Raw genomic sequence first — 18,353 nt, forward strand, 5'->3', positions numbered from 1 at the left:
TTTGTTTACAAAACAACATATTCAGAGCAGCAATAAAGCAAAACCTGTATTTACTTTTTGCATTTAATCAACTGTTAATTTAGACAAATTAAGAAATGTTAATCGGCCTGGGGTCTTTCTGCATGGAGTTTGCATGTTCTCCCTGTGCATGGTGGGTTTCCTCCAGGTTCTCCGGTTTCCTCCCACAATCCAAAAACATGACTGTCAGGTTAATTGGTCTGTCTAAATTGCCCCTAGGTGTGAGTGTGTGTGTGTGTGTGCATGGTTGTGTGTCCTGTGTGTCTCTGTGTTGCCCTGCGACTGACTGGCGACCTGTCCAGGGTGACCCCGCCTCTCGCCCGGAACGTTAGCTGGAGATGGGAACCAGCAACCCTCCCGACCCCACTGAGGGACAAGGGTGAAAGAAAATGGATGGATGAATGAAGAAATGTTAATTTGCAACTTTTGGTGTATTTTTCTAAAAAAAAAAAGAAGAAAAAAATTGAAGTTAAATGAAAAATTAGAATGTACCAACTTATATTTTATCTGATTACTAAAATAATCTTTCGTTGCAACCAGAAATTAATAGATTATTTTGTAAACTGGAATAATTATTTCACATGTCCAATCATGCAATTCAATAAAATGTGCGTGATATTTTTTTAGTCTAAAAAGCATAAAAATACATGTGAAAAGTAGCATAACTGTCTCGTAATTAAGGACGTTCCAGCCCTCTGCTGCCCCCTAGTGTTTATATTCTGCGCTACAAATCAGCTGATCAATGTGTTAAAAAAAACAAAACACTTTTTCTGATTTTCCTTTCTTTTTTATGGAAATATGTTACAGTTATATTACAGTTATTTAAATGCCCAGAGGGAGAAAACAAACAAAAACAGTTCGGAGACACAATAGAAGGCGACTGCAACTGAACCGAGACAGAAAGGGCAAAGGTCGTGGGGCAGAACGGGCGACGGAGGGAGAATAAATACTGCGATGCAACAGAAGAGTCCTCTCTCCGTCCTGTTGGGTTTTTAGCAGCAGCGACCAGAAGCTCGTGGGGAAACGGCGCACAGCGTCGTCTGCAATCAACCAGAGGTTTTAAACACATCAGAGCAGACACACGCTGTGTGTGTGTGTGTTTCTGTTTTTAAGCTGTGTGTGACCAGTGTGAGAAAGTGCTTCATGTTCACAAACACACAAAATGACGACATTTAAAAAACAGCAAAACCAGGGATTTTTTTTTTCTTTCCGTTTTTCCTCCAGACTTAAAATTCACAATTTTACTACTTAAATACATGTTTGTGTAAGTTTACAACATCTCAGAGTAATATTTAGTAGCTTAAGTGGCTCACAGAGTATAAACATTCAACAGGCATATTAAACCTTGGCTGGTGGTTAAAGTCACATCCTGGCTCTACAGCTAAGCGGGTCAGAAAGTTTTGGCTCCTCCGTCTGCCTGCAGGGTGTGAAAACTTTCTGGTTGAATGCAGATCTGCTCCTGAATGGTTAGAAAACGTTGATGTAGAAAAAAAGTCTTTATATAAATTACACCAGTCTGATGATGAAGTTTCTGTCTCCAAACCAGGGCCCTCACTCTCTCTCTCACACACACACACACACACACACACACACACACACACACACACACACATCCTGACGTCATGCTCAACACGATACACTGCAAAAACACTAAATCCTATTTTTGGTTATTTTCTACTACAAGTATCTTATTACACTTAAAATAAAACAAAACTAACTCATTATTCTTTAGTATTGATTAAAAAGTTGAATTATTTCAGCTATAGGAATCTTTTTCCCCATTTTTATGGAGTTATTGATTTAAAAACAGCTTCTACATCTTGCTGAAAAGCTACTTTAAAGTTAGCTTTGTTTGTTTTAAGTGTATCAAGATATTTGCACTAGAAAAAAAACAAAAATCCTTGGTAGGATTCAGTTTTTGCAGTGCAGACGAAGTAAAGAAAAGTGAAATGAAACCTCTGCACATACAGTAACGCTACATCTCTGCAAAAACAAAGTTTACCAAGTATGTTTGTCTAGTTTCAAGTGCAAATAAATAAAGCAAAACCAACTCACAAGTAATTTTTCTGCATGATATTTGAGCTTGTTTTAAGTAAAATAATTTAGTAGTTCTTAAAAAGTACAAGTTTTAAACTAATAAATTATTTTATTAAATTTATCTACTACATGTTGCAGAAAAGTTACCTAAAGTTGTTTTTTATTATTTTAAGTGCGCTAACATATTTGCAGTAGAACGAGACCAGAAATACTTGGTAAAATTTTATTTTTTTTGCAGTGTTCCTCCACATGCACCGCCCGTCGTGTAGCTGCCTGGTTCTGGTTCTGGTTCTGGTTCCGGCTCCGCTGCAGGTCGACCCGGGAATGTAGGAAGAAATGTCGCGTCCTCAACAGTCAAACCGCATCTCCAGCGACTCCTCAAAGGCCCGGTTGTCGTGGCCGGCGCCCGACAGGAAGGCGGCGGAGACGGGTGCGCCGGTCGCCGTGGTGACATTGAGGAGGGCGCCGCCCGGGGAGCCGGCGGCGGGGCTCCGCAGGGCGGCCGCCGTGATGCTGGTGAGGTTGATGCCCAGCGTGAGGCGGGTCTGCTCCAGAGCCTTCTCCGGCACGGCGAAGGCCTCCAGCTTCTTCTCGCCGTTGGCCATGTAGGAGTTCTGGCAGCCGCGGCAGATGCAGTCCAGACACGCCTGAGACAATCAATTCAGTTCAATAACAAGTTAAAAACTGATTATAATTATTATATTAATAATGTTTTTTTATTCATTAAAATAAAATTATAATTCATTTTAATGATTAAATTAATGCCTCTAATAAAATTACAAATAATTCACTAGTGATAAATTTATTTATTTGAATTGTCAAATTTTTATTATGATTAATAAAATAGATTTTAAATTAATTAAAATTATACTAATGATTAATCTTAATAAAAGTGATAGCAATAAATAAAAGTCAAAATAATAAAATTATGTAATAGTATAAATATTACCATTCTTCTTTGACAAGAGCAAATAATTTAAATAACTATAAATGTCATTATTAATTATTATTAGCTTTATTAATATTGTTTTATTAAAAATACATAATTACATACATTTTATATTATTAATATATTATTATAAAACATTTACAGAGTAATTATTAATAATTAATTATAAAATGAATTTAATTTGTCACACAAAAACCAAATTAAAGAGTAATTCTGACCATAAGAAAACTAGTATAATATAATATAATATAATATAATATAATATAATATAATATAATATAACATAACATAACATAATATAATATAATATAATATAATATAATATAATATAATATAATATAATATAATATAATATAATATAATATAATATTCGGAGCTCAGTTTGTGACTCACCTTGCGGTTGGAGTAGCAGGGACAACGCTGCCCCCTGCAGGTCAACACTGATGGGTTCTGCGTTGCTCTGCCGCACTTGCAGCCTTTCTTCTCCACAGGTTTCTTGTAGAGCGGCTTGGAGGGGCTCGGCGGGTGAGAGAGGGGGTGTTGGTGGGGTGGCGCCCTGTCGCGGGGCTGGGTGCGCGGTTTGGGGGCCCCCTGCCGGGGTTTGGTGTAGGGCTTCTTGTTTGGCCCGTGGTGCTCCATGGTCTTCTTCAGGGCCTTGTTGTGGACCAGAACCGTCTTGCCGACCTTTGGGTGGCCGCCGTTGGGGACTGGCGCCAGGTGGGAGTGGGGCGCGGCTGTGGGGAACCTGGGCTCATGTTTGGCGGTGGCGGCATGGTGCTGCGGGGCGGGGAGTGCGGGCCCCCGCAGGAGGCTGGTGATGTTGAGGGGCTGCACCTTCTCGCTGTCGCTTTCCGAGCGGGAGCGCTTGCGGTGGCAGCGTGGCGGGACGTGGGGGGCGACGGCGGAGGGCTGGGGCAACAGGTGGGGGTGGGGAAAGCGGGGGCCGCTGTCCAGGATGAGGCAGGCGGGGTCGAGGCGGTGCGGCCCGTTCAGGGCGGGGTAGTCGGGCTCGGCGGGGTCCGTCTCCAGAGTCCTGAGCACTTCCTCAACGCTGAGCAGCAGAGCCCCCCCGCTGTGCTTCAGCTCCTCCCCAAAATGGCCGATGTCGCAGAGCCCCGCCCCCCCGCCGGCCGACACGCTCACACACACTGGCAGCTCCTCCGAGAAGCCCTCCTGCTTGACCACGCCCCCGCCCGTTTCCACAGCGACGGGCTGCAGCGAGTCCGAGCCCACTAGGCCGTTGCAGTCGTGGAGCCCGTTCACTGTAGTGCCCCGCTCCTCGTCTTTGACCTCCGTCGGGGGCTGAGCCTCGTCTGGCGCAGTCCTAGGCGGCGGTGACGACGGCGACCCGGAGACGATCTCCGGCTCGCTCTCGGCCAGCGCCAGCCCCTCCTCCAGGATAGCCTGCAGGTCCGGAGAGTCGCCGGCGGCGCTGGCGAGGTGCGGCGCCAGCGGAGACTGCGTGATGTAGAGGCAGAGCTTCCTGTAGCAGCGGACGAGCAGCGAGAGCTGGCGGTTCTCCTCGAAGCGGGCGTAGTCCTTGCACCAGCTGCAGGACGGCTTCAGCTGCATCCGCTGACCTTTACAGCCGCGGCAGACGTAGTGCTGGCAGGACGAGTTGGTGGGAGCGATGGGGTCCTGCAGCAGGTTACCTGGGAACGACGACAGGTAAACTGTTAAAGCAGAGAGCTGCTAACCGGCTGCTAACCGGCGTTAGCTTTACCACCAATGCCGGCTGATGCATATTTTACACATTCCATTCCCACCTAAACATAATTTATTTTTATTTTCATAAACGACTTTTATTTATTGTATTTATAACAATTTTAAATGTTAAGCAAACAAATAATTCAGATTTTTGTGACAGATTGACACATTATTGCATAACTGTGAAGTGGGAGGAAAACTAGTTTTAAAAAAATATTTCTTAACATAAAAATCTAAAAATTGTAGGGCTGAATTGATCGATCGCATTAATCGTAACTAATCTATTACTGAAATAATCGTCAACTGATTAAGTATTCGATTAATCGTTAATACAAACTGAAAAAATAACCACATACTTGAAAAAGTAATTAAAGGTGAACTATTATGCTTCCTTGAACAGGTTAGTATCGATCTGTGGTCTATACAAAACACATTAATTAAATTTTTTACACAAAATTACTAATAAGATTCTAATTTTATCAGCTTTGTCCATTTTGAGCTGTTTTCGGAATTATACAACCGTAAATATTTAACAAGCAAAATTGGAGCCTCCTGCACAATCAACAAGAATCCAGCAAGTGGTTTCTGAGTGAGCAAACAACTAAACACTTTTCTTTTCCAGCAGCCATTGTAGAGCACATAGCGGTGAAACCAGCTTACAAACGTGCTGGAACTCAGTTTGGGTTGCTAGGTAATGAGTGGAATTCCCTGGGGTTGCTAGGTAACAGCACAGTGCCCATTGAATGAGACTCTACTATCAGGAAGTTTTTTAAACGGCACCAAAAAACAGTAATTTATTGCCAAAAACCACCTGGATGGATTTGGTTTAGTGCTTTAGCTTTTTCTATCAGTATAAAAACATACAACATGTGAATTGTGCATACTAGCTCCCTTTAAGGTAATTTTTCAATCTTTTCCAGATCCACAGATGAGGTCAGAGAATCTGTATTTATTTGTGTGTGAATGTTTTGCGTAAGTCAGGAGGGCAGCTCATCCTGAGGAGATTCACACTTTCACAGGCTGGAGAAACAGCAGCAGGAGAATCTAAATCCTCATTTAACCTCCTGAGCGTTGCTTGGCGCGCTGCCGGACGGAGCGACAGCTGCTCTTTGAGAGGAGCTTCCTTAGCAACGCCGGCTTTTAAAGCACACAGCTGCAGACGGGAGAAAGGAAGAAGGTCCATTCATAAGAAACAAGTGAGCACACACTCCGCCGACGCCGCCTCCCGACGACAGCGTCTATATTTAACACACAGCTCAGCCGGCTTTCACACCGATGCATTATTTACAGACGCAGGTTATCTGTAAGCACTGGATCAATATGGTGGAAATATTTCAGTTCTGTTATTTAGATTCTCCTCCAGTTTATTTTAATGACTGGAAGTGGTTTGATGATTGATCAGGTTCTGTCCGGGTTTTCAAAAAGATACAGAAGTAAAGGACAGATAAAGAAATGTTCAACTGAAACAAGATCTCCAGCAGATTAAAGTGATTTACAAGTAATGAAAAAAAAAACTGCTTTAAAAAGAATAAAGTGGTAATAAACACCGCAAAGATCAGCAGAAGTTTCTTATAGATCTTTGACAATCAGCTAAAAAAAAAAAAAAAAAAATCAACCGGTTTTTTGATTTGTAACAAAAACATATTTTTTACTAAAAAGTGATCAAAACCACAAAAATGCATTTTAATATTGATAACAACAATTATTACCATTTATTATTAATATTCAACAATAATCATATTACTATTACTACTCTCAGATATAGTAATAATAAGACTAATATTATATACTAAATTATTATATTACATTATATACTATAATAATAATCATTATTAAATAATAACTATTATTATTATTGTAGTATGATTATTAGTAGTAGCATGATAATTATGACAATAGTAATATAAGATTTTATTATTAGTGTAATAACTGTGAAATGTATAATAATTAGCATTATTTATTATTCTAATAATATTTTTTATAAGTATTTGGTTGGTTTTTACATAGAACATTTATAAAGAAGCACAAATTATGTTTAATATCAATTAGACAAACCAAAAACAAATTTATTTGCACAGAAAACGTATCTGTATTTAAATTCTTTTTATTTTTCTTATAATTTAGGCAATAATTGTCTTTATTTGTTCATCTATTTGTAATAGTTAAGTAGAGGAAACAGTGTTCCGTTAATTTATGTAAACAAATGTTTAGTTTTATTATTTGATACGACTTGAGGAGCGGAGCAGCAGACGGGCTGCTCTACTGAATGTAAACATCCGCAGCAGCTGCCAAAACGCCACACAGACGGGGGTGTGTCATGGTGCATTCACTGCACCTAGGAATTCGGAGCTTCGCAACTCGGACACTAGATTATTTGTTTCTCGTTCATTTTTTTCAAACTACAACTTCAGTGAAAGACGTGGAATAACAATTCCTGGAAAACATTCAGTTTGAGGCTTAATTTTTTTAACCAAACTATATAAATAAGCATAATTGATTAGCTACATTTAAAAAAAAAAAAAAGACGGAATGTTATTTTAGCCAACAGCTTAACGTGTTAGCTCCGTTAAATTGATCAAAAATATATTTCTGGCTGGAACAAATAGCAAAGCTCCAACCAATAAGACACGCGCTCATATTTCCAACGGTACCTGAATGCAGCATAAATTTAAAAGCTCGCCCCCTCTGTCACATTAGCTGAAGAGAGGAGGAGGGGTAAAAAACCTATTTTATTCCAAAAATAAGACATTAAAGATGTCGAAAACGAGGCGAGGGACTCACCACAGACCAGGCAGGACAGGGACTGGCGGAAAAACGGCAAAACCTTGCAGAGCTCCGCCAGCTCCCGGGGATCTCCGGGGTCGCACTGCAGCACCGAGCGGCTCGCCGACACGTAGAGAGCGGTCGCATTCACCGGGTTCATCTCAGCTGGCTGGCTCGGTCCGTTTAAGTGGATCAGTACGTTAAAAACACATGAAAAAGAAAGGAAAAAAGAAAGAGGAAGGAAGCCACACACAGATAAATTAACCCCCGATCAACTCCCGCTTTCTGTGAGGTAAAAATATTTGTCGAGGGAGTCCGGCGGCTTTGGAGAGAGCATAGATGGAGGCAGGAACCTCGGTCAGTTCTCCGTCGGTAAATCCCACATATATAACAGTCTGGGCGCAGAGAAATCCCGGTCACACATTCCCAGTCACATCCTTGGCGTGATGTCCCGGTCCGGGGGAGAAGGAGCAGCTCCTAAAAGGGCCTACCATGCACATAATGTCGGTTTATCCTCATCAGCTCCGGTTGTTTCCAAACGACATGAAAAATAAGAGAGCTAAATCTGGACTGGAGCCCGTTTCCTCCACCTTTTGACGCCGCTTTCGCCCGGTTAACTCGCAGCAGCTCCGAAATTCACATGATAAAGTGCTCCGGTTTGCGATGTGCTCCGACATGTGAATCCATTATCCACATGCATTTTCCTCCCGTGTTGTCCACAGCTTGTAGCGCATGATGCATTAATTAAACCCTCCAGTTGCGGTGCAGCCCCGGCGGCAGCAGGCTAGTTATTTATGGTTGTGTTATTGTTCGCAGAGATTCATGGCGGCTCGAAAACAAAACAGGCCGCTCCGGGGTTTAAATGGTCCTTTTTAGGTGAGAAGTACCGGCACCCACGGCTCAGCGAGAGGGGGCGGTGAAACAATAGATTCCTGGTATGAAAACAACAGCAGTAAAAATAATTAAAAAGCTTCGCCGGTTCTGTCGCGGCAGAGAAAAACAAGCGAGCGGAAGCACCGGGTTTTCCTGACAGCGCAAGCCGCCTGAGCTGCACCGGGAAGCCGGCTACATAAGCAGGCCGCGTCCCCGTTCACGGGATTAAAAAGATTCCTTCAGTCTCAGTGAAAATGTAACAAAGAACAGAAAAAATTAACTCCTCTCGTAACTTTTACTGGACCGTAAGAGTGTCAGAGAACACAATATTAAATTATTTTCCCCGTTGGTGTTCGTTGCTATCATTAGCCGCTGTGCTGCTTCTTCACACGCAAACAAGGGGGCGCTGTTGACCACATCTCGCGAGAATACACGTGAGGTGGTACATTTTACTAATATAGTAATAAACATTTCATTTTTAAAACATTTCTGTAGATCAAGTTGATGGGAGGGAAAATATGTTTCTTATTTAAAAAATACGGAACATAGGGAAAAGAAAAAAAAAATAATAAAATTATATAGAAATATGTTTCCTACATTTTCCTCTACATTCCTGATGTAGAGGAAAAAGTATTTGGTTTTCAGATTTTAAACGAGATATTTTATTTAGAAATACATTTATAAATGGAAATGAACTGTCTCATAAGTTTGTATAGGGTGCAAAAAGAAGAAATATAGATACGAATATTAAACACGGCAAAGATTAGATTAATAGCATAATTAAGGTAGAGGTAAAACAAAAATGGCAAACACAATGTGACATACAAGAAAAAGATGAATATTCTTGTATGAAATGTAGAGAAATGCAATATCATCTGCTTGTGTTGCTAACAGTAGTTAGCACAACAGTTAGCATTTCCCACTGTTTTCACAGGCAGTGAGTTTAGAGTTAACACCATTAAATTGTGCTTCGAATCACTCCCTGATATTAAATGAAGTTTATAAGAAATAAACCATTAGGTCTAACTGCGTTCCCAGTTGGTTTTATTAAATGTGGTTTCTGACTGAGCTGATGACAATGACTTTTCTTGCTTTTAAGGGAGCACATATGATGTCATGCAGTCTGTATGAACTGAAAATAAACATGTTTTTGTTTTATAGCCATTTGGCAGCCATATTGAATTTTTAAGCTGCGATTGGTAAAAAATATTTGCCTTCCCATGTTAAAATTCCAGCTAATTGTTTGAACGCATTGTCTATTTCTAAACTTCCTGAAGAGTATATTACACATCTGCATAGTCATTAGAAATTTGTTAACACCAATTGAAACAGTTTCTCTTCACATACTGTACATTGCTGTTGGTGCAATACTTTAGGTCACAGTCCCACGTAGGTTTTCTCAAACTCTTTAGCAATAGACAAAGGTTGTGAAACATTCAGTGACTCCCTGGTGCTCGTGATCTAATGAACTTTTATTTCCTAATTTAGCTAAAGGTCATAGAATACTCACAGTTAAATATTTCATAAGTAAAAGGACTCTTCCTCTTTTGTCTTTAATGTTTCCTAACTAGTGAAAGCTGTCTGGGATATTAAATTAAGCTAATATTCATATGTAATTTTGTATTTTTTTTAAATTTGGTATCAAAGTTGTCAAACTTTGCAGTTGATCACTGATTAAATGTTGATCTGAATGGTGGAAAGTTTGAGAGTATTGACTCATCTCAAAGAAACAGTGAGACACGTTGCAGAAATGTATCATATTCATGATGCAAACATGCTGATAAGATCTACTGTATGTGGGAATGTTTCTCTTTCTCATCATCTTCTAATTAAACACATAAATGTCCACTCTTGTTTCCAAACAAAGAGAAATTCAGGCAGATATAACGCATTAATTAAGTGTTTTGGGGATACAATTAGCATCAAAACTTTCTGTTATCTGCGATGTTTCTCGCTGGTGTTGAGTTTTATCAGGATAAAGTGAATTACAATGTCATTCAATAAATCAAACAATACAATAAAATGCCTTTTGAAGTCAGTTAAAATATTACAACATGAAGCATTCACCTTTAATTTATGAGAAAAACCATGAAAATAAGGTTTCCAGGTTATTTCTAATGCAGATGCTGACTTACATTCCACACACGTGAATAATTCTCCTTTAAATAACAGTCAGTGTGTCAAACAGCAGTGACTGTTCTTCAGTCTATTACAAAAGGACTAAAATACTCCACTGCTCATTCTTTGAGCCTATTTTTTCCATGTGTGACAGGAAGTTTGATTCCACGTCTGTCTTTCTGCACATGCTCCATTCTCTCGTTGCAGGTTACAACATCATCTGCAAACGTTTTCACCCAGCAGGCAGGATTATCAGCAGTTTATGAATGAATTACTGTAAACAACATTTCTGAAGTATCCCGACCTCCATGACTCCTGCAGCACACCTCACTGCTGTCTCACCACACCTCCTACTTCTTCTTCTCAGACAAACCTTAAACTACGATGCCTTGTAGTGAATACGCTACTTTCTTGTGGTTATTGAGCTTTTTTATCGAGTTTATTTGTATAGCACATTTCAACAAAGCACAAAAATACAAAGTCATTAACAATTGAAACGTTACACTTTGCCACGCAGCATCATTAAACATCAAAGTGTTGGTTAGTGTTTTAATTATTGAGATGCAAAAGCAACTTTAGATTTAAAAGAAGAAACAGCAGCTAGACGTTTTCTGATTATTATTTTTCTAAATTATTCACAAAAAGGTGATTTATTTTTTATCTTGTTATCCTCTGACTATGTTTGTATGACACATCAATAGAGGATCTATTTTTTATGATCATTGGGTGAGGAATAAGTGTTTAATAATTTTGCATTTCCTTTTTTTTTTTTTTTTTTTGGGGGCATAATTTCTGCTTTTGGTCGGCAGAGAAGAGCAACAACTGCAACATGACTAATAATTTCTGTCTCACTGTCACATTTCTGTCAGACAGAACTCCAGCCTTAAAGGCACCAGATCAGGAATACAAAGGATTACGTTTTATTCTGTAACATGGAAAATTACATGCAGATATTAAAAATAAAGGAAGTCTCTAGAAATATTGATCACTGCAAACATATTAAATCTTACCAAGTACTTTTGGTCCAGTTTCTGGAGCAAATATCTTAATACACTTAAAATGAGGCAAAACTAACTCACTATAATTTTACAGTGACATATCTGAGTTTGTTTTAAGTAAATAATTCCTTAATATTGATGAAAAGTTCCAACTTCTACTAGCAGATAATTTCATTATATATAACATGGGAAAAATGCCTTGTTATAAATAAAATAATCTGCCAATGGAAATAAAAAAATGTCATCAATAATAAGGAATTATTGATTTTAAAAATCTCCTATATCTTGCAGAAACTTTCATTGTAAATCAGTTTTGTCTTATTTCAAGTGAACTAAGATGTTTCTACCAGGAACTAGACAGATGTTTTGTTTTTGTTGTGTGATGGAAACCCAAACAGGTGATTCTATCAAATAATCCTAATGCATTTTAACTTCTGAATATTAAGAGAGTATAAAAATATCTAAAATGTTCAGTTTCTTATCATTGTGTCTTTAAGAGAAATCATTTAAAAAATCTTAACTGACCTGAAAATGGAAAAGTTTTGTCTGATTCAAGGTGATGATAGAAAAAAAAGTTTTGTGTTTTTAAATATTGTGACTGACTTTAACTGTGAAGTTTTTCCTTACGTCGTATTCAGTGAACCGTTTTCTACCGCAGGTATCATCATACTGACGAACTTTTCCAGATGACATGATGAACTAACAGTTGATTCTTTCTAAGTCGTCTATGAAACAATCATATTTCCAGTCCCTAAGAATAAAACCAGACGAGTATTTTCAGCCTCTGTTGTTACATTAATAAACTAAGACGGTTGTGTGACGCTGAGGGGAATTACGTGGAATATGTCCCTGTTCAGTGAGTTTATATGACATAAAGGTACGTTAGGGATTCCCTTCAGTCAGTAATCCTATAAAAAACACGTATCTTTGCAAAAGTATTTAAATTCCTTAAGCTCTTTCTAATTTTTTACATTAAATCTGCACTTTGCTGTGTTCTTTGCAAAAATTCAAAATCTTGCCAAGTACTATTGGTCTCATTTCTACAGTTAATATTTTAAAAACTTTGAGATAAGACAAAACTAACTTACAAATAACTTTTCAGAAACATATAGAAGCTTGTTTTCAGTCAATAATTCCTTAATATTGATTAAAAAAAATAGGTTTTGTGTTTTTTACTTGCAGATTATTTAACTTATAAGACATTTTCCCATGTGACAAGTGAAATAATGTGCCATTGGAACCAACACTTTTTCATCAATAATAAGGAATTATTGACTTTATAAAACTCCCATTTCTTGTTGAAAACTTACTTGTATGTTAGTTTTGTTTTATTTTAAATGCAAAGATATTTGAAGCAGAAACTAAACTAAACGTAATTGGTAAGATGTTGGGTTTTTGCAGTGTAGCACTTTGAAAAGTTAGATTGGCTTCTTACGGACACAAGTGAAACAGTCCAGTTTTGGCCCTGAGCAGTTGCACTTTAAAAAAATATATTTTTTACTTATTATAAAAAATCCTTTAAGCTAGTGTTTGTCTTTTCCAAACATGTTAGAATCTTTCACCAGAAAACAAAAGATTTCTTGTTTTTGGAGTGTTATATTAGGGTTTTATTAAAGACCAACAGACGGTAGTGCATCATTTTGCAGTGGAAAATAAATGATTGACGGCCTTCAAAAGCTTTGACTCACTGGAGTTTTCTTAGCTGCGCCGACTTCCCCTAAACTCTGACCTGATTAGATGAAGGCCTGTTTGTTTCCAGCTTCCTCCTGTAACACATTTTACTCCATGAGGGAGACAAGCAGCTGCCTGCAGAGTATGATAGAGCTAGTTAGCGCTGCGGTTAGCCTGAGCTAACAGGACATAAGGACATAATGACCAAAAAAGGAGTTTTCCTTTCCGTTGCCACTACTTTCATGCTCAGTGTGAAAAATTCCTTCATCGTCAACAATATTCACGTTACTAAAAAGCTGGAATGAACTGAAAGGATTAACTGCATCAATCGTGAATAATCGATTATTGAATTATTAATTGAATGGGGTGAATGGGGTCAATACACTGCAAAAACTCAAAATCTTGCCAAGTATTTTTGGTCTAGTTTTAAATGCATATGTCTTAGTTAACTTGAAATAAGACAAAAATAACTTAGAAGTTACTTTTAAGCAAGATATGAGAGATTAAGACAGTAATTCCTTAATATTGATAAAAATTACTTGTACTTGTAATAAGTGAAGTAATAATTGATCTATGATTATTATTATTTTTATCAATATTAAAAACAATTGTTTGCTCTATAATATTTATAAAATAAAAGTTCTGGTTCCAATGACAGATTATTTCACTCATAACATGGGAAAATGTCTTTCTATAAATAAAATTATCTAAAAATGGAGCTATGACATTTTTATCAATACTAATGAATTGTTGACTTAAAACAAGCTCCTTTTTTTTTTTGCTGAAAAGTTATTAATTTTGTTTTATTTCAAGTGCAAAAGGATATTTGCTCTCGAAACTGGACCAGAAACACTTGTTGAGATTTTGTGTTTTTGCAGTGTTTAACTTTAAACTTGCCTAAAGAAAACCAGGAAAAAAAACGTTTTCCTGTCGTATTTGTCTAATGAGTTGGTGCGGAGACCCAGAGGTCTCTGCACATGTCCACATTGCTCTGCATCAAACCGAACATCCAGACACACTGTGGATGATTCCCAGGGCGTGTGCCCGCGTACAGCTGCAGTTAGCAGTAATTTCCACCGAACATGTGTCTCATGACCATCCAACTTCCTATTTGTCAGCTATAAAAGATCGTCGTCCTCCGGTTCCTTCATTGCAGTTTGCAGACTTGCAGTCTTTCAGTCCTCCAGTCTTCCTCTCCTCCAGGTTTGCAGCATCATGTCGACTCTTTCTTGCAGCCGTTGGATCTTTCTGCTCATCCTGGCTGCTCTGATGCTCATCTCAGCGTCTGAAGGTAAAAACTGGATGTTTTCTGTTCTAACTGAAATAAATATGAGAATCTTCTTATCCAATATATTTATTTACTTAGCTTATTTTCTTTTTCTTTCATTTTATGCTTTCTAATGTTTATTTTTTTTAAAATTAAATTCTCCTTACTTTATTTTAGTTTTCTTCCAATTGCAATTTTGATGGAAAAGTAAAAGTTTGGAGTATTTATACAAGATCTTCAACAAAATTCCTGCAGAGGCTTTGAAACATTTTCTGATCAGAGTAAAATAATAAAATCACTCTCTGCACTGCAAAACACAAAATCTTGCTGATTTTTTGGTCCAGTTTTAGTTTTAAATATCTTAGTTCACTTGAAATAAGACAAAACTAACTTACAAGTAACTTTTCAGCAAGATATAGCAGCTTACTTAAAGTAAATAATGCCTTAATATTGATAAAAAACTACTTATTAAACACGCAGATTATTTCAGTTATAGTAAGATATTTTCCCATGTTTTAAGTGAAATAATCTGCCAGTGAAACTAACACTTTTTAAATTAAAATTAAGACATTTTTTGACTCAAAACAAGCTCTTACATCTTACTGAAAAGTTACCTGTAATTCAGTTTTGTCTTATTTCCACCATATTAACATATTCGCAGTAAAAACAAAGATCAACTCAGTATAAGGTTTAGTTTTGCAGTAAAAATGTCAGATTTTGGATGAAAAAAGTACTTAACATTTTAAAAGAAAAGCTTTGCAGAAAATCAACCGATCTCAGTAATCTGGAGATGCAGGAAAGTCAAATTAGTTAGTTTATAAAGAGCCAAAACTGTATAAAAATAATGACGTTAAATTTATTTTCTACCATGATTTATTTTAACAGAGTAAATTAACAAATTAATTAGGAAATCTGAACCTTAAAATGTTAAAATAATTAAGAGAAAAACCCAAAAAGTTTATTTAATGTCGTCGTAAGAAGAGGGCGGCGGCAGCAGGGAGTTGTGGGAGCCGTTGCCATGGCGACAGTCATGTTTGAAGCCTGACTGCTGTGTTTCCTCTTGCTGTTTGCTGGTTCAGTGGAGTCCTTCTCCCCCATCATAAAGCTGAACTGCTGCGAGAAGCTCACCAACAGAACCTTCCCCAGAACCAGAGAGTGCTACGAACAGAACCGGCTGGACTGCCAGACGCACGCCTTCAGGTAGGACAGGCGGACGAAACGGGCCTCCGTGTGTCTGGTGCTGCTCTCACTGCTTCTGCTCCGTCTAGAATCAAGAGCCAGAGGGGAACGTGGAGGTGCATCGACCCAAACTCTGAGGAACTCCGACAAAAACTGGCAAAGGTGAGAATCTGAAAACTGACGTCAAAGAAAAACGACAAAATCACATAAATTACCACATTATTCTTTGTAAAACAAGAAAAAGTATCATTTATCAATGGAAACTTTTAAAGTTCATGATTGATAGAAAACCCAATAAGTAAATTAATTTAGCAAACGAAACAATCTGAAAATAAGAAATTTAAATTTCATGAATTGCTACACTGCAAAAATACAAAGTATTTTAGTGCTAGTTTGGATTGAAAATATCTCAGAGATTGATCAATAACTCATTAATATAAATTTGTAAATTTGATGGTGTTTTTATATATGTTGAATAGCATCCAGATGTTTTTATGTATTTTTCTTTTAAAATATTTTACCAGCTGATCAGTGACTGCAGTCCATCACATTGTCTCTGTTTTAAATAAAATAAATCATTAATATTAGAAGATACTTGAAGATTATTTCACTTACAACATGGGAACAATTTTAACCATCCTGCAAAAATATCCATTAACATTTTTACATTTTGGGACGTTTCAACCAGAAACTTTAAGGTAATTTTAAAAGATTTAACATGAAAGAACAAGACAAAGTCGATCTTAACTGTGAAAAGGAAGGAAAATCATATCTGGTTTGTAACATTTCAGTTGTTTAACAAATTTGGCTTTTAAGGAATAAAAATTAATATTTTAAAAACAAATACTCACTAATTTCCTTCAAAAGTTAATATAACTCACAGCTGAAGGGTTGATCAGAAGTAATCTTTACAAAAACTAATCAATCAAACAGGAAAGTGCAACATTGAGCTGAATGTCTGAATGTTTCTAACTAAATGTTTTCATTTCAGGGACAGATAACCTGCCCTCCTGACATCTCCAGTCCAGAATAAATCCTGAGATTTGCAGAACAAACCAGTGGAGAAGCTTCTCTCAACATCAGTGAATGTTTTTAAAATGTAATTTATTTTATTTATTTATTTGATATTCATTTTTTCTTAAAATGTGATATTTTTTTTTGTAAGTTTCAGAAATGGAAGAGCTGTTATTTTTATAAACTTCAAAGTGAGAAATACATGTTAAAAGTACTATTTTGTGTTTTTGTTCTTTTCACCAATAAATGTTATAAAAACACAACTGGGTAAGTTTTTAAAGCACACAGCCAAAAAAAAAAACACTTTGAGTTTCAGTGTATAATCTGATAACATCACAAGAGGCTGACCAACCAGGGTTAGCTTTAATAAATACACTTTCATTCTTAAGGATTTTCATTTTATCAATCAACTCTGTTCCCCAGAGGAAGACGATTTAGAAAAATAAAAAGATTAAATAGCGAGAATTCAAATTACAAACCGTTAATTCTCACATTCTCACATTATAAGTCATTTTGATCCAGATGACAGAAACAAGGAGACAATAATCATCTTTAAATTATAAACTTGAGTGAATCTTTTGAAGTTTCCATCTGTGGGGATCTTTGTTGTTTGAGTCGGTTTTGTTTATTTCTGTTTCTTCTTCTGTGATTATCAGCCATGTTTCTGTTTTACTTTGGTTCTGTCCTTTATTAGTAATTCTGCTTTATCTATTGTGTCTAGTTTGATACTCTGGATTAAATGTTTTAGTTCTTATTTTCTGTGATGGTGGATCAAAAGCAACTTTCAGGTGCATACCGCCACCTACTGTTCATGAGTGTGCAGCAACACAACGTTACATCCATTCATTTTTATTTTTAATTTAGTATTCTGCTGCTTTGCTAAAACCTATAAACATCCACCATGTTTCCTTCAGTTCCCAGTAAAACTCCAGTCCTTCTTCTTTTCTTTCAGGGTCTTTCAGGTTTTATGATTCATCAATAATTGATCTACATTTTCTTTCACATTTATCATTATTTTTCCTCCCAATAGACATAAAATGTCGTTTAAATAAGTATGACCTGCTCTTAATCTCATCATTATTATTCCTTCCACTCTGTTTCCCTCACTAATATTTTTAATTAATGCTTTTGTACTTTATATAAACTCCTTCCTTTTGTATCTTCATTCCAGCTTTGACATATTTCTACGTCTTTACTCTTAATAACTGGTTTCCTTCACCTTTCCTAAATGAATTGTAATTGTTATAGCTACAAATTTTTTGAAAACCAAACAAAACATATAAATAAATAAAAACTGGAAACGTACATATATAAGCCGCTGGAATCTCCGCCGCTCTCGGTTTTCCATAAGGAAGCAGCAGAGGGCAGTAGAGAGCTGTGTCCTGATAAATGCAGCCCTATTAGGACGCGGCCCTCCGTCTCCAACGCCGAACCATAGTTGTTCATGCCGAGTTATTTCCCTCTTGTACTGCCAGATCGGTCGCCCTCAACTTAAAAGTTGCATCATATGAGTTTGAAGAAATTTCTCCGTCGTGCCTGCTGCTAGCATGTAAATCAATCAATCAATCTTTATTCCAGACCAAAAAGGTCCATAAAAAAAGGAAATAAGAGAAAAATAATAAAATAAAAATAAAATAAAATAAAAATAAATAAAAAAACATGACATTCACTGAGTCACAAATAAATGATGACACCAATGTTTCCACAATCTTGAGAAAAATCTCACTGTACTAAAAACAGGATTTACTAAAATTGCAAT

General features: G+C 37.1%; 1 protein-coding gene and 2 long non-coding RNA genes across 4 annotated transcripts in view; 1 reads left to right on the forward strand and 2 right to left on the reverse strand.

Moving 5' to 3' along the window:
- Positions 1-1,894: 1,894 nt before the first annotated feature.
- Positions 1,895-8,755, reverse strand: msl2b (MSL complex subunit 2b). The gene is made up of 3 exons (XM_008396433.2): positions 7,493-8,755; positions 3,398-4,656; positions 1,895-2,702 (listed from the first exon to the last, which is right to left on the reverse strand). Exons 1-3 carry the CDS (start codon positions 7,632-7,634, stop codon positions 2,403-2,405), a joined length of 1,701 nt encoding a protein of 566 aa, XP_008394655.1. The 5' UTR covers positions 7,635-8,755; the 3' UTR covers positions 1,895-2,402.
- LOC103456721 (uncharacterized) lies at positions 5,109-10,871 on the forward strand. Of its 2 annotated transcripts, XR_532306.2 has the most exons (3): positions 5,109-5,609; positions 5,731-5,907; positions 10,673-10,871. It is a non-coding gene; the product is annotated as an uncharacterized LOC103456721 (long non-coding RNA). The 2 variants fall into 2 exon arrangements; XR_001775994.1 differs by having other exon boundaries at positions 5,109-5,907.
- A 4,796-nt stretch (positions 10,872-15,667) lies between these two features.
- Positions 15,668-18,353, reverse strand: part of LOC103456723 (uncharacterized) — an 8,599-nt gene continuing 5,913 nt past the window's right edge. The window contains exon 3 of the long non-coding RNA XR_532307.1: positions 15,668-15,757. This is a non-coding gene — a long non-coding RNA (uncharacterized LOC103456723). The remainder of the gene's footprint in view (positions 15,758-18,353) is intronic.

The sequence above is a fragment of the Poecilia reticulata genome, linkage group LG20 (assembly GCF_000633615.1).
Source record: "Poecilia reticulata strain Guanapo linkage group LG20, Guppy_female_1.0+MT, whole genome shotgun sequence".
In the NCBI taxonomy this organism is placed as follows: Eukaryota; Metazoa; Chordata; class Actinopteri; order Cyprinodontiformes; family Poeciliidae; genus Poecilia; species Poecilia reticulata.

Excerpts from the sequence above, each read along its gene's own strand:
- msl2b (XM_008396433.2), bottom strand. The coding sequence starts at position 7,634 with ATGAACCCGGTGAATGCGACCGCTCTCTACGTGTCGGCGAGCCGCTCG. Across the intron at positions 4,657-7,492 it reads CCTGTCCTGCCTGGTCTGTG|GTAACCTGCTGCAGGACCCC; the intron begins GTGAGTCCCTCG and ends CGTCGTTCCCAG. Across the intron at positions 2,703-3,397 it reads CCTGCTACTCCAACCGCAAG|GCGTGTCTGGACTGCATCTG; the intron begins GTGAGTCACAAA and ends TGATTGTCTCAG.